At 38.2% G+C, this 15,972-nt stretch overlaps 1 protein-coding gene across 3 annotated transcripts in view; it reads right to left on the minus strand.

Moving 5' to 3' along the window:
• Positions 1-13,864, minus strand: part of AOAH (acyloxyacyl hydrolase) — a 168,451-nt gene extending 154,587 nt beyond the window's left edge. Inside the window, exons 1-2 of one of the 3 annotated variants that reach the window (XM_042922170.1) lie at positions 13,642-13,864; positions 13,162-13,353 (exon numbers count right to left, since the gene is read on the minus strand). In XM_042922170.1, coding sequence (XP_042778104.1) covers positions 13,162-13,288 — 127 coding nt within the window. In that variant the 5' untranslated portion in view covers positions 13,289-13,353; positions 13,642-13,864. The other 2 variants (XM_042922186.1, XM_042922177.1) reach the window with 2 other exon arrangements.
• Positions 13,865-15,972: the final 2,108 nt, after the last annotated feature.

Raw genomic sequence — 15,972 nt, forward strand, 5'->3', positions numbered from 1 at the left:
TTCTTAATAAAAACCCTCAAAAAGTAGGGATAGAAGGATCATGCCTCAAGAGCATAAAAGCCATATATGAAAGACCCAATGCTAATATCATCCTCAATGGGGAAAAACTAAGAGCTTCTCCCTAAGGTCAGGAATAAAATAAGGATATTCACTCTCGCCACTGTTATTCAACATAGCATTGGAAGGCTTAGCCTCTGCAATCAGACAACACAAAGAAATAAAAGGCATCCAAATCAGCCAGGAGGAGGTCAAACTTTTACTTTTCACAGATGATATGATACTCTATACAGAAAACCCAAAAGATTCCACCAAAAAACTACTAGAACTAATCCATGAATTTAGCAAAGTTGCAGGATATAAAACCAATGCACAGAAATGGTTGCATTCCTATACACCGATATTGAAGCAACAGAAAGAGAGATCAAGGAATGGATCCCATTTACAATTGCACCAAAAATCATAAAATACCTAGGAATAAATCTAACCAAAGAGGTGAAAAATCTATACACTGAAAACTATAGAAAGCTGATGAAAGAAATTGAAGAAGACACAAAAAATGGAAAAATATTCCATGCTCCTGGATAGGAAGAACAAATATTGTTAAAATGCCGATACTACCCAAAGCAATCTACATATTCAATGCAATCTCTATCAAAATAACACTAGCATTCTTCACAGAGCTAGAACAAACAATCCTAAAATTTGTATGGAACCAGAAAAGACCCAGAATAGCCAAAGCAATCTTGAAAAAGACAACAAAAGCAGGAGGCATCACAATCCCAGACTTCAAGCTGTATTACAAAGCTTTAATCATCAAGACAGTATGGTACTGACACAAAAACAGACACTCAGATCAGTGGAACAGAATAGAAAACCCAGAAATGGACCCACAAACATATGGCCAACTAATCTTTGACAAAGCAGGAAAGAATATCCAGTGGAATAAAGACAGTCTCTTAAGCAAATGGTGCTGGAAAAACTGGACAGTAACATGCAGAAAATGAACCCAGAACCCTTTCTTACACCATACACAAAAATAAACTCAAAATGGATGCAAGACCTAAACATAAGATAGGAAGCCATCAGAATCCTCGGGGAGAAAGCGGGCAAAAACCTCTTTCATCTTGGCCGCAGCAACTTCTTACTCAACACATCTCTAGAGGCGAGGGAAATAAAAGCAAAAATGAACTATTGGGACCTCATCAAAATAAAAAGCTTCCGCACAGCAAAGGAAACAATCAGCAAAGTAAAAGTCAATCAACGGAATGGGAGAGGATATTTGCAAATGACATATCAGATAAAGGGTTAGTATCCAAAATCTATAGAGAACTTATCAAACTCGACACCCAAAAAACAAAAAATCCAGTGAAGAAATGGACAAAAGACATGAATAGACATGTCTCCAAAAATTATATATTATATGTATATATACACACAATGAAGTATCACTCAGTAATCAAAAGAATGAAATCTTGCCATTTGCAACTACGTGGATGGAACTAGAAAGTATTATGCTAAGCGAAATTACTCGGAGAAAGACAAATATCATATAACTTCACTCATATGAGGACTTTAAGAAACAAAACAGATGAACATAAGGGAAGGGAAGCAAAAATAATATAAAAACGAGGAGGGGGATAAAACATAAGAGACTCTTAAATATAGAGGGGGGATGGGCTAAATGGGGAAGGGGTATTAAGGAATCTACTGAAATCATTGTTGCATCATATGCTAACTAACTTGGATGCAAATAAAAAATAAATAAATTATTGATTAAAAAAGAAACGAACTCTGCCTTGGTAGCCAGTGATAGTTTCCTGCAGGAGTTGAGTGTTAAAAGAATGGAAGGACCTTATTTGACAGAAAAAGGCAAGAAAGGCCTTCAAAAAGAGAGGAATCTCTTTTTTAAAGACTTGGTTGTGAGAAAGAGAAGGGTTGGCCAAAGCTAGAGCTCAGGGTCCATGGGAAAGACAAAGTGAGAGAGGTAGAAAGGGATCCCATTGTGAAGAGCCTTGAAGGGCAGACCATAGAGCATGGGGTCCAAATTCTGTAGAGTCTACAGTGTAAACCAATGGTTTCAAACATTTTACCTTGTACCCCCTAAAGGAAATTTGAGAAACTATGTACCCTTTCCACATTTTAATGGATGTTAATGTAATATTAATGGTTATCAATTTAAAAAGATGCAAAGAGTATATAATTCTAGGCAGACTATAAATATTAATGGTAGAAATCATACATTAATCTCTATGTATCCAAAGGAATCTAAATACTGTAGTGATTCATACCTACTCTCATCCACTTAAAAAATATAAGCTCAAGCACTTTTTTCACAATGAGAAATTTATGTTGATAATCCCTCTCCTTGAAATCATATTTCAATAAAAAGTCTACCTCCTTGAATTTTTCTTCCAGTACAGAATTGTATCCCAATGTAATATATTTTTATGGTTGAATGTATTTTATTGATGGCACTGTTATACTTCTTAGCACTAAAAATATGAATAAAATTTAAATGGAAATTTTAATTTCCTGTGAATATAACTCTAAGTTTTAAAAAATTCTTCTGGATAGTTTTCATTATTAGTAAAATTAACTTTTCTCAGCAATATGTATTATTGTCAATTTAACAATTCCTAAATAATAAAATTAAAATTTTATTGGAATTGCACTTCTTAAAGAGATGATTGCCCTTTTCAATTAGTACTTATGTCTGATGAAGAATATTACTTATTCATGTAAACAGGCAAAGTTCAACATCATGTCTGTTCTTATTTTTCATTTTTAAAGAGGCAAGTGCTGAGAAAACATGTTCACTTAAGTAAATGAAATAGAAGGACTTTTGGTAGAGAAATGTCACTTTATTCTTTAACTCCTTCTAAGTTAAATGTCAAAAGTCTTAAAGTGATCTATCATTGGCAATTATTTCAAATGATCTATCACCTGAAAATTCCATTAAGTGCCCCTTCAATCGTGTTGAAAGCAAAGAACTAGAAACCACCTGACTTGCAAAAACATTTGTTACCAAATCAATGAAATCTTCTATTTTCTCAATTTCTGGGATATATATATATATATATATATATATATATATGTGTGTGTGTGTGTGTGTACATATACATATATATGTATATATATGTTTTACTAAGACTCTTCTTTTAATTATATCTATTATAATTCACCTCGAGAGAACTTGTTAGAACTTAATACACTCAGAAAGAACTGGGAAGTTGAAATACTATTCTTTTCAATACACTTTTGCGTATATAATATTTTAAGTAAAACCTTTTATCTAAATGCATACTTCATGTATATTTTTGTCAAATTTGGAGCTACAGATTTAGTTCATCAGGTTATGAGAAATGTCCTCTGTATAAACCTAAATGGCAAAGTCAGACCTTATCATTAAAGTAACTAATCAGATTATCTTTCCAAAAATATATGACTTCATGTTTCCTTTCACTTTTATTTTTGAATTTTAAGATACGTACTTAGAGATAGAGGATGGATGGATAGAAAAACAAATGGATGAATGGCTGAGTGGGTGGGTGGATGGATGGATGAATAGAAAAGGATAGACTGATGATGGATGGATGGATGGATTGATAGGTAGATAGATTAGATAGATACGTAGGTAGGTAGGTAGGTAGGTAGGTAGATAAGATAGATATAAAAGATGAAAAAAATTGAAAAATGTCCACTTGCTAGCAAAGACTTATTACTACCAAAGTTCTTTTATTTTTAAACAAAGTTTATTTATTTATTTTGAGAGAGAGAGTGAGTGTAAGCAGGGGAGGGGCAGAGAGAGAGAGAGAGAGAGAGAGAGAGGGAAAGAGAGAATCCCAAGCAGGCTCCAAACTGTCAGCACAGAGCCTGCAGTGGGGCTCAATCCTACAAACCCGCAAGTCATGACCTGAGTCAAGACCAAGAGTGGGATGGTTAACATCCCACTGGGCCACCCAGGCGCCCACCAAAGTTTTTACAAATGTTTTCTTGAAAAAAAAAGTGTTGATTTTAGATTGTCTACTTAGCCATCCAGATTTAGAAATCAAACAAAATAATAAGACGAGGTCCCAAACTCCATAAACACATACCCAGACCTTTTTGAAAGGAAATATAGCAAAATATCAATAGTGATCATCTGGGTTTGGGGATTACAGTTGATTTTATTCTTCAAAAATATTCTTTGCTGTTTCCTAAAATCTCTATGAAAGCCACACATTCTTTTATAATTAGAAAAAACCAATACATATTATTTTATCAGATAATTTCTCATTGAATAAACTTTTTAATAGTTGCCTTCTACCTTACCAAGTTCTAGGAAAATGTGAAATGCCATTTTCTAAGATACTTTCATTGTTTCAGCTCTCAGCTGCGTGTTTTTACAAGCTATATCTCATTTAATCTTCACAACACCCTCATGAGATTGGTACCTCCCATTTTACAGATGAAAACTAGGAGGCGCAAAGAAGTTAGGCAACATACCCAAGGCCTTTTAGATAAGCAGCGATTCTTCTACCAACTGGCTGACTGGTGATTTTAATCCAGATCAGTTGAACTTTGAAATACAAATGCTTCTAAGTGTCACAATGAACATATTAAAATATGGGATTTTTAAAGTGAACATTATCAATAACATCAATTAAAATAGTCATTGCTATATTGAAATCTACACAGTTTGTGCATATTTTCTCACAATATTCTTTTCAGTTTCCAATGATGTTTCTGGGAGAGCAAAAATGTTTAAATTTAATAAGGTGCGATTTAGAATTTTTTTTAATTTTTGTATGGTTCTTTTGATGTCATATTAAGAATCTTTGAATCCAAAGTCACAAAGATTTTCTTATAGAAGTTTCATAGTTTTTGCTCTTACCTGAGACCCAGAATTTATGTTGAATTACTAATTACAAGTGATCTGAAATAGGAAATCAGATAGTGTCAGTTCTCCAACAGTGTTTTTCAAAATTTTTGACGATTATAGTTTGTGTTTTCATATGAATTTTAGGACCAGCTTGCCAATTTTTACCAAAAAAGGATGTTAGGATTTTGATTGAAATTGTGTTTATAGATACAATTTGGGGAGTAATGCTATTTTAACACTATTGAGTTTTCCAATCCATTAGCATGAGACATCTGTCCATTCCAATAAAGCATTCTTTAATTTCTCTCAGCAATGGTTTGTAGTTTTCAATGTAATCACATTTCTTTTTCTAAATTTATTCCTAGGTATTTTTTTATTATATTGTAGATGGAATTGTTTTCTTCATTTCAATTCTTGAAAATGTGTTGGTAATATAAACAAATGTAACTGACTTTTATATTAATCTTGAATCCTGCAACCTTGTTAAGCTTTCCTATTCATTACAGTCATTTTATTGTTAATATCTCAGGATTTTCTATATTCAGGATTCTGTTGTCTGAAAATAAAGACAGTTTTACTTCTAAAGATAGTTTTACTTATTTCTTTCCAACTTGCATGCTTCTACTATTTTTATTTCTTTATTAAACTGAAGAGAATTTTCCAAAAAATGTTGACCAGCAGTGGTGAAAGTAGACACCCTTCCTGTGTTCCTGATCTTAAGAGGAAAGTATTTAAGTCTTTCATCAATGAGTATGAAGCTAGCAATAGGGTTCTCACAGATGCCCCTTATCAGGTTAAGAAAGTTCCTTTTTATTTCATAATTTGTTGAGAATTTTTGATGTGGATGGGTGATAGATTTGCCAAATAATTTTTCTATTTCTATAGGGATGATAATGTAGTTATAGCCTCTATTCTATTAATTAATGGGATATGCCATTAATTGATTTTTAGATGTTAAAACGACCATGTATTCTTAGGATAAACCCCACTTGGTCATGGTGTATAAATCATTTTATATGTTGCTGGATTCAGTTTGTTAATATTTTGTTAAGGATTTTTGCTGATGTTGAATTTTTCTGTAGAATAAGGGTATAGAATTATGAATTTGGGAGGTGGCTGGGTGGCTTAGTCAGTTAAGCATCTGACTTTTGATTTTGGCTCAGGTCATGATTTCAGAGTCGTGAGACTGACTCCAAGTCAGGCTCTGTGCTGGGCATGGTGCCTGCTTAAGATTCTGTCTCTCTACTCCTCTGCCCCACCTTGTGCACACTCTGTCTAAAAAAGAAAAATAAATAATTTTTTCTCTAAACACTACTTTAGCTACATTCCATAAAATTTGATATATTGTGGTTTTTCATTTAAGCCAAACTATTTTTTTAATTTTCCTGTGATTTCCTGTCTTATTATTATTTTTTTACAGAAGCGTGTTGTCTTATACACATTTGATTTTTTTCCAGATTTGTTCCTATTGTTGATTTCTAATTTAAGTAGAAAAATATTTGTATGATTTCCCATCTTTAAAAATGGATTGATACCTGTTTTTTTGCCTAGTATATGGTCTATACTGGATAATGGGCCATGTGTAGTTAAAAAACAATGTATATTTTGCTGTAGCTGAATGGGGTGTTCTATAGATGTTAGTTGGGTCAAGTCAGAATTGCTCAGTCTTCCACATCCTTACGTACTTTTTGTCCTTTGTTCTACCAATTACAGAGAAAGGAGCATTGACATTTTCAACTGTATTGTTGAATTGTATTTTTTTCTAATTTTTTAATTAAATTTTTATCTCTTGGGGTTTTTTTGGCTCTATTATTAAGTATATGTACATTTACAATTATTACTTCTTCTTGATATATTGAGCTCTGTATCATTATTAAAAATACCTCTTTGTCTTAGGATGATTTCATATCTTAAAGCCAATTTTGTCTGATACTAATATATTAATTCCAAGTATCTTCCATTCAACCTTTTTGTGTTATTGAATCTAAAGCGTCTCCAGCAGACAGAATATAGTTGGATCTTGCCTTATTTATCTAGTCTGATCATCTTGTCTTTTGACTGGCGTGTGCAGTTCACTCACATATGTCAGAGCTATATAAAATAGCTGTATAAATAGAGAGATGGATACATCATAGCTTTATGGGGATTTTACTCAGCTTGATGCTTTGCAACATTCTTTTTTTTTCCTCTTTCCCATAGTACAATTAATCTATGTTCTAGTTTCACACCCTCCCTCCCCACTAAAATTTATTCACATTCTGCCTGAAGAAAAGCATACTGTTAACTTGAGTTCTTTAGGTTTTGCTCACTTTGTGACCTTTCCCCAAAGTGGTAGATCTCTCTCTATAGTGTCTTTATTGGCCTTTCTTTTCAGAGATGTGACCCCCCAGAACAGTCCAGGAAAATAACAGGCAAATGTGGGTATAGTGAAAGTGTAGATGATCAGAAACCTAACATTTGTGCCAAGGTTGGGGTTAAATTCTATGATAATGTAGAAATAAAAGTATGGGAATTAAGGAGGGGAGAAGGTGTGAAAAGTGGGGGGCAAAGTGCAGGGGGCTACAGCTATAGCTGGGAACCAGTAGGTGACAGGCTAGACCAACACAATCTGAAGGCCCCAGCGGGTGACCTGGGGGATGGTGGGGGGATGGAGACGAGCAGATGCTCTGAGAGCAACAGTGGATATTCCCTTGCTGAAAGGAGCCCATGATCTACACCAGCCATGACCATGGGGACAGAGGCCTGCCCTCAGAGGCCAAGAGCTGTAAATGTCAGAATGGTACATAAGCCCTCCTTCAGAATTGAGACCAGCCCTAGCAAGGAAAGAAGAGAGCCCTGAGGTACCCAGAGGAGACCAAATTTAAACACAAAGCGGTAAGATGAAGTGTTTTGTGCTATCAGCAGCAACAGCAGCTTACGAACAAGTGTTCAGTTATAGAGAAAGAGAAAATGAAATTTCTGTATATAAAATTGTGATCATAAATTTTCAAACTTCTCTGCTGGCTCTATCTAAATCTTTCCTATTTTTGTCGGTGACACTGTCATCTTACCATTCACACTGGCACCCCTTTCTCTTTATCATGCAAGCTATTAAGTCACTCTATGTGAGATGTGGGGGATGGGGAGATGGGGTTTTAACTGACTCTGAAGGTATTTTATATATTTAACCAAACATAGATGAAGGGTGGGGGGAGGTAGGTGTTTTTTTTAACCTTTTATAAGTGCTTAAAAAACAAACAAAAAACTCAATGAATTAATTTAAAATGTCAATGACTTAGAAACATAAATATTACTTTGCCCCTAAATCACCCATGGAAAGAAAATGATGTTTTGTAAAAATGAACATGGCTTATTATTGATTCCATAACATTTGGAAAGTGGCAGAAAGAGGCACTGCTTGCTCAAGCACAGTTGAATCAGCATTTGCTTAGTGATCAAATGGGATGTATGGTTCCATGCAAACAAATTGTGGTAAATTTGGAAGGGGGCCACTGGGGCTTTGCACAGCTTAGTTCTGATTTTGGAATATATTTAAGAAGGTGCCCTCCAGGTGTATTGTTTCGTCCTTCCTGCAAAGTCTTCTCGTGGGACTGAAGCTGAAGGTGTTTGCTTATGACAGAGATGTTGGTGCAATCACTCAGTAACTTCTGTGATGGTTTCCTTTAGAGTATCTCTCCAGTCCCAGCAATCCTCACTTCTTGGAGAGCTGTCTTCTCACCCGTGGCTCTGACAGCCACATGTGTACAGCGAGCTCTCCTCACTCCCACTTGCCCCTATTCAGTGGTCTAAAGACTTAGCCCAGTTTCTTTCTGCCAGGAAGCTGGATTAACGACCAGAAGGAGAGTCCATCTTGGTGTGGACTGGACAACTGCAGGCAAACTCTGGACTGTGGGAGCCCATAATTGGCCAAAGGGCCTAGAGCAGTAAAACAAGCTAGTCTATATAGGGTCAGAGATGGAGGTACTGAGAGGCCAGAAAAGTACTCCTTAGGACACTGACAGCCATCATTTTTTGGCTCCTGGCTCATTTTTTAGGCCTAATTGTATTTTTCTGCCTTTTGGTTCTAAAATTCATTCCTGGGATCCTCATAGGAAAGCTTTCTCTTTTTTTTTTTTTTTTTTCTCAGCCTAGCTCAAGTTGATTCCTGTTACTTACAACCCCAGCAGTTATATTCTGGGTCACTAAAATGGTAGTTAGAGACCCAGTGTCTGACAAACAAGGTAAGGGGATGGGCACATGACAAGAAAGAGACAATAGTTTCAATAATTTTTTTTTAAATATGGGATTTAGATATGATACAAGAAAGCCCAAGACAAAAGAAAAAAATAGATAAATTGGACTTCATCAAGATTTAAAACTTTGCTCTTTCAAGGATACAATCAATAAAGCGGGGAAAAAAAAACCCCATGGAATGGGAGAAAGTATTTACAAATCTTGTATCTGATAAGGGATATATATCTAGATTATATAAAAACTTTTATCATTCAACAATAAGAAGACACAACTCAATTAAAAAATGGGCAAATGACTTGAGTAGACATTTTGTCAAAGAAAATATGCAAATGTTCAATAAGCACACGGAAAGATGTTCAACATCATTATTATTTTGGGAAATGCAAATCAAAACTACAATGAAGTGTCACTCCAAATCTACGAGGATGACTATAATAAGAAAGATGAATAATAACAAGGTATTGGCGAGGTTGTGGGAAAATGATATGCACTAATAGTGGGGATGTAAAATACTGTAGTGTCTCTAGAAAACAGTTTGGCAGTTCCTTAAAATGTTAACTACAGAGTTACTGTATGACCCAGAAATTCCACCCAAGAGAAATGAAAACAAATGTGCACACAAAAATTTGTACATGCATGTTCATAGCGGAATTATTCATTATAGCTAAGAACTGGAAACAACCTATATGTCCATCAACAATGAGTAGATAAACAATGTGGGGCATATCCATACAATGAAATGTTATTTATTCCTAAGAAGAAATGGGAGTGCCTGGCTGGCTCAGTTGGAAGAGCATACAACTCTGGATCTCAGGGTCATGAGTTCAAGACCGGGGTTGGGTGTAGAGATTACTAAGAAAAAAACAAAAACAAAACAAACAAACAAACTTAAGAATAAATGAAGTTGGTACATGCTACAACATGGACAAACCTTAAAACATTATGCTAAGTCAAAGAAACCTATACAAAAAAGCCATATATTGTTATCATTCCATTTATAGAAGTGTTTATAGAGATATAAGAGAGATTAGTGATTTCTAGGGGCTGAAGAGAGGAAATGGGGAGTGACTGGTAATAAATATTGGGTTTCTTTTTAGAATGATAAAAATGTTTGGATTAAATATTGATGATCAATATACATACAACTTATGAATATAACAAATAAACATTATACTTTAAAAGGGTAAACTTTATAGTACATGAATTATATCTCAATAAAGCTATAAAATAAAATAGTATTTAAAAAAATGTGAGGAAGAAATATATTGCCCCTACCTAATCACTGAAAAAAAAACCAAAAAACCATAATCACACTGATAGTGAAATCTAAGGCCAACTTTTAACTGGCTGCGTAAACTTGGCCAAGTTGTTTATTTCTCTAATTCACAGTTGTTTCTCCTGCCAAGTGGGAATAATGATAATATATATCCCATAAGGTCATTTTAATGATTAAATGAGATACTTCATATAAACTTTTTGGAAGACTGTTAATTGCACATACACGCTCAATAAATGTTAGCAGTCTTATATTTATTAACTTAGTGAATGTAATTCTTGTCACTGAAAAACCCTCACTTTCTTTATGCACCACTCCAATGAGCCCAGATGCAACTCAGAGAAAAGACACAGGGCAGCAGGGAGAAATGCCAGGATGCTGCAAGAATGGCTGCAGACCAGTAGCAAAAAAACTTTCATGAGTAAGAAACAAATATGATCACTAAATGCGCATCTTCATAAAAATGGATGGAACACAATTAATTCAGTTGAGCTCCAGGAAAAACTGGGAAGCAGAACTACTTCCATGTGTTAAGAAGGTGACTATAAGTATTTTATTTTATTATGCTTTTATAAATCAAGGCAAGTGTATACTTTTATAGTCAAAGTAAAACTTTATTTTGGAATGGTAATTAGGAGATCCCTAGCTGCTAACAAAGATGATCCCTTACTGCTCAATCGGATGATCAGAAATCCAACTGCCTAACCAAGTTTGCTCAAGACTTCTGCAGCCCAGCATCTCTCATCAGGAAGGTAAATGCAAGTGAAATCTTTGGGAATACCTGAAGCTTCCTTCTTTGACTGGCAATACTTGGGTAGAAATATTTCTAAAGTTCTAAAACTTCACCCCACCCTTCTTCCAATTTTCTCCTTGCTCAGTGATGTTATGACTATGACGAGGTTCTTGCAGTCACCAGTTGCCTGCTTCGAAATGGTTTGCGTTTGTTCTGTGTTTCTTGGCTTTCTGCTGGCTGTACCATGGGTGCTACAGTTCAGAGTTCTTTGACAGGTGGAGTATTATTGTGAGCACTAAGCTCTCAGTTTGTGCTTCATTTTAAAGAACTGTAACCTTTACAGCCCAGAGTTTCATTGTTTTCCCCCCTAAACTGAACAGTGAACTTGCTGAGGACAGAGGCGTTTTAAATATTATTCTCATTTGGGGCACCTGGGTGGCTCAGTCAGTTAAGCGACTGATTCTTGGTTTTGGCTCAGGTCATGATTTCGCTGTTTGTGAGTTGGAGCCCCACATTGGGCTCTGTGCTCACAGTGTGGAGCCTGCTTGGGATTCTCTCTCTCCCTTTCTCTCTGCCCCTCCCCCACTTGCTCTCTCTTTCTCTCTCTCTTTCAAAATACATAAACAAACTTAAAAATTGTTAAACACTGTTATTCATTCATCTTTGTATCTCTAGCCCAGAGCACAAGGTCTGGCATGTGGTGGCCATTCAGTGACCATGTGGAGAGGGGACACATAGGAATGTTTGGGAAGTGACTTTGTGCCAGTGAGTGTGAAGTCAAATAGTCCTGCTTTTTTTCAGAAAGTAGTGGAAGCCCAACCAGAAACTCCTTGTATTCTCCTGCCTCTCTTCCTCTTACCTGACGCTCTTCCTCCTACCACCAGCTGCGAATGAGCTAACCCCACATTCAGCCCTGCAAACCCGAGCACCCTCATATCCTCATGTCCCCTTTCAGGAGACACTCCCTCCCCCCGTTGCTGGGACCGGCGGTGCTAATGGCTCCCAGCTAGTGCCTCTGCAGGTATTGCCTCCACTGAAAGGAGCTGCCCCCTGGGGTCAGTTCATATCCAGTGACTGTTCACTGTTGGCAGTTCCAGTGTCTGGACCCACTGCAGGCCACTTTGAAGGGCCATTTTAGCTCCAGAGTGGGATTGGCGTGCATGTGTGTGTGTGTGTGTGTGTGTGTGTGTGGCTGTTACATAGCCCATATTTTCCTTCTGCCTATTCCTGCTGCTTTACTCCCTCCTCATGGTGTTTTCCTCAAGAGCACACCTCAATAAACACCCCTGTGTGCAAATTTCTGAGCCTGTTTCTCCAAGGAACCAACTCAAACAGTGAGACCCCAGCTGGGACAGCCTGCAGCCCCTGGCTCAGGACAGTCATTGCCCAGTAAATGTTGATCACATGATGGACACATCTTGCACTCACCTTTCTTCTTAACCATGTGGAGTGGCCAACAACTCCAGGCAGTTAGCCAGAAATTGAGAATTGTGGAAGTGGGTGCTAACCCGTCATCAAACCCAAGTAGCAATAGACTCCCTGAGCTCTCGGGGCCGTGGAGTATTTGTATGGGCATCCAAACGAACACCCATGGCTAATGAGGATGGCCACAAATTCCTTAACCTTCCCACGAAAAGGAGGGAACTATGTCTCCTACCACTGAGTCTCAGGGGAGGAACCAGGAATATGGCAGAAGTCATGCTGTCTGATGTCAAAGACCACCTTCTTTCTACTGTGCAACGCTGCCTACTGTCCTGAAAGGGGTAAGAATTTCAGGCTTTTCTAAGGGTTGTCCCTCCAAGAGAAAAAAAAAAACTACAATCACCAGCGAGGTGGAAGACTTACACAACTAATTCAAACTAGCCACTGGATAGCGTCCTTCTGTGCACACATATGTGCTCACTCTCAGGCTCAAGGTTTTCTATGTTGGGGAGGTTATTGTCACCTTACTTGGAATTCAGAGCTATTGATGTCACTAAATAGGTGATTTACTATGCAAGCAAAGTATTTGACCCCATTGTTATGCCCACATAAAAAATATGCAAAACACTTACGTACCTAGACAGGTGTGGCCATTGGGGTTTCTGGTGCTTGGGGAGTCATCAGAGGCTGGAGACGCCGAGGTGCGAAGCGGCAGGAGTAAGAACAGAGGAGTCACCAAAAGGATATTCCAGGGGGACTTCATCTTGGAGCTGTGCACCACGAGAGACCAGCCGGGCTGCAGAGGCTGCCCCCTGAGGGACTCTGAAGCTGAGGCCACAGAATCTGTCAGTCTGGCTTCCCTTCTCCACTCTTCCCTCTCTGATACACACACACACACGTCCCGCACTCTCACATACAGACTTTTCATAAGTGTGAAGGGAATAGAAAAACATCCAAACACTCACAGACCCACTCCTTCCTTTTGCAGAAGCCCCGAGAGAGAGCCAGCGGCCTGGGCCCCGGAAAGAGCTGCAGGGAGTCCCTGGTGAGCAGGTTTTCTGAGTTAAAACTGAAGCCAAAGGAAAAACCCAAATGGCAGCAGCTGCAGCCACATACCCTTTTATATTGCTGGCTGAAGTCAGTCGTAAGCCTCAGGAACCTCGAGTCTTGCCGGAATCATCCTGTGGGGTGGTTAGGAGGCCTTCCTCTTTCATTCTTGCCAAACAAAGCAAAACTAAAACTGAAGAAAAAAAGACCCACAGACACACAACTCTAGCAATTTGGTCAGCCGTGTCCACAGCCTGTGGAAATGATAATTTGCTGTATTCACAAGTTATTTCATTTTGCTCTAAACAATTTTGTGTGGTAAGATCGAGCTCCTTATTTTGTTGCTAAAGAATATTCTGGTCAAGTAGCTGTTTTCCTCTGGAGGAGTTGGACTATTCCTTCCAGGGTCAAGTTTTGCCAAGGCCTTCTGTTTGGTGTGCAGGGAATAAGCAATGCAGACAAGAATGGACTGTCAGCATGGCTGGATTTTAAACCTAACGTGAAAAAAAAGATGTGCTGTAATTAACCCACTTGTAGTTACTCAGCTGTATATGATGCATCTCTTTTCTCCAGAATTCCACAACGTGTTTATATTTCCCACCTCACATGATTTGTTCGTTTTCCAGAGACTGATTTTCTGTTTTGAAGATGAGAACTGAATGCAGTTTTTCTGGAGGAAAAAAACTGAACCAGATCATAGATAGAGAAAAGACATATCATCTGAATGCTTTGTTCTAAAACAGGATACAGCAAAGTCACATGCCATGCTCAGACGAGATAAGGGGATTGGGTCAAAGTACCACAATCTAGATATGCCTGGGAGATCCTGCAATTTTTACTCTCCTTGTTTAGGCTCTGAGGAAAGCTTATTATAAACTTTATGAAATGTTATGAAAGCTATCAGACTTGGTAGACATTTCTCCTTCTCCTCCTCCTCCTCCTCCTCCTCCTCCTCCTCCTCCTCCTCCTCCTCCTCCCTCTCCTCCTCCTCCTCCTGCTTTTACTTAAGGAATAGCATTTTAAATAGCAGGCAGAATTTTAGAGTTGTATTCTTTCCAGGATGTAGGAAATACCAATTTTTAGGCTTTGAAGAATTCTTTGTAGGCATTAGTTTAACAAATGCTAATTCATCAAAGCTCTGAATCTGCAGCAGAGATATCACACTCCAGAGTGTTCCGCTGCTTATGTCCTGGCACACGTTGGGCCAAACAGATGCATGATGTCCTTGGACCTGTGACTTTCTTTGAGGCTGAGCTGCTGGTTCTCAAGGTCCCTGACTCTGTGACCAAGGCAAGCTCTGGAGGTCACTAGGACCACCACAGGAGGCAGGGCCTAGAGAAGTTCCAGGGACTTCCTGGAGAGACAGACCAATGGAATGATTATGAGCATATACTGCAAAGACATATGTGCTCATGTGTCATACTGAAAGACCCATGTTCAAATACCATACCTATTGTTTACTTCTGAGTAATGTATCATGCCAGTAATGTAACATTTCAATGCATCAGTTTCCTCACTGATATTGGAATAATAATGATATTTGTCTTACAGGGTTGCTGGAAGGATTAAAATAGATGATGTATCCAAACTATAAAGCAGTGTACCTAGTAAGAAGTAAGTGCTTAGTAAATCAAAGCTCTGGTTATTATCCCAGTAGGAATGTGATGAAATCTGCACCCCAGGCCAGCCTTTGTGAGAATTATAAGACATCGTGGTAGTTTCAGGCCAAGATGTGGGGAAATGGCATGGATTGGAAGAGGCAGCATTTATTGAATGCCTTCTATGTGCCGGGCAGAACTCCAGGAATGCAGTCTAGTTTGCTAACCCATAGGTCAGTAAGGAATTTTCAGGCAGCTTCCAGAAGAGCACTTGGCACAGGCTCTGGGCCTCCTGAGGTTCTGTTGGTTCTAGATTTATAGCTGTGTGCAGGCTGGAAGCAGGCTTCTCAGGGTGAAAGGAGTTTCTTAGTGGAAGGCTGTATGCAAACTTTAAGCCTTGTTATTCACGTGGGTGACCTGGGCAGTTCTAACCACAACCACCCCAGGAACAGTGAGCCTTGAGACAACCTGGTGTGCTCAGGCTTCCAGGCTGGCCAAACTAGGAATTCCTGGTTTAGCTGTGCAGCAAGAAGCAAGTCATTTGCCATTTCCAAGGGTGAGATTCCTCAGCTGTAGAGGTGTATCCCAATTATACTTGACACACAGTAGGTTTTCCATAAACAGAGTGATTTTCATGCTTGAAGATCAAATTCTTACTGGGCAGGGTCAAAAGAGGAACCCAGAAACCAGGAAGTGATTTTGCTAACTGATGCTGAAGTGTGTGTGCCTGCACACCACCAGACAAAACCTTTGTGTCACCAAGGTGGTGTCCCTCACAATGGCGTCCCTCGCAATGGCCCGT

This window comes from Panthera leo, chromosome A2, assembly GCF_018350215.1.
Source record: "Panthera leo isolate Ple1 chromosome A2, P.leo_Ple1_pat1.1, whole genome shotgun sequence".
NCBI lineage: Eukaryota > Metazoa > Chordata > Mammalia > Carnivora > Felidae > Panthera > Panthera leo.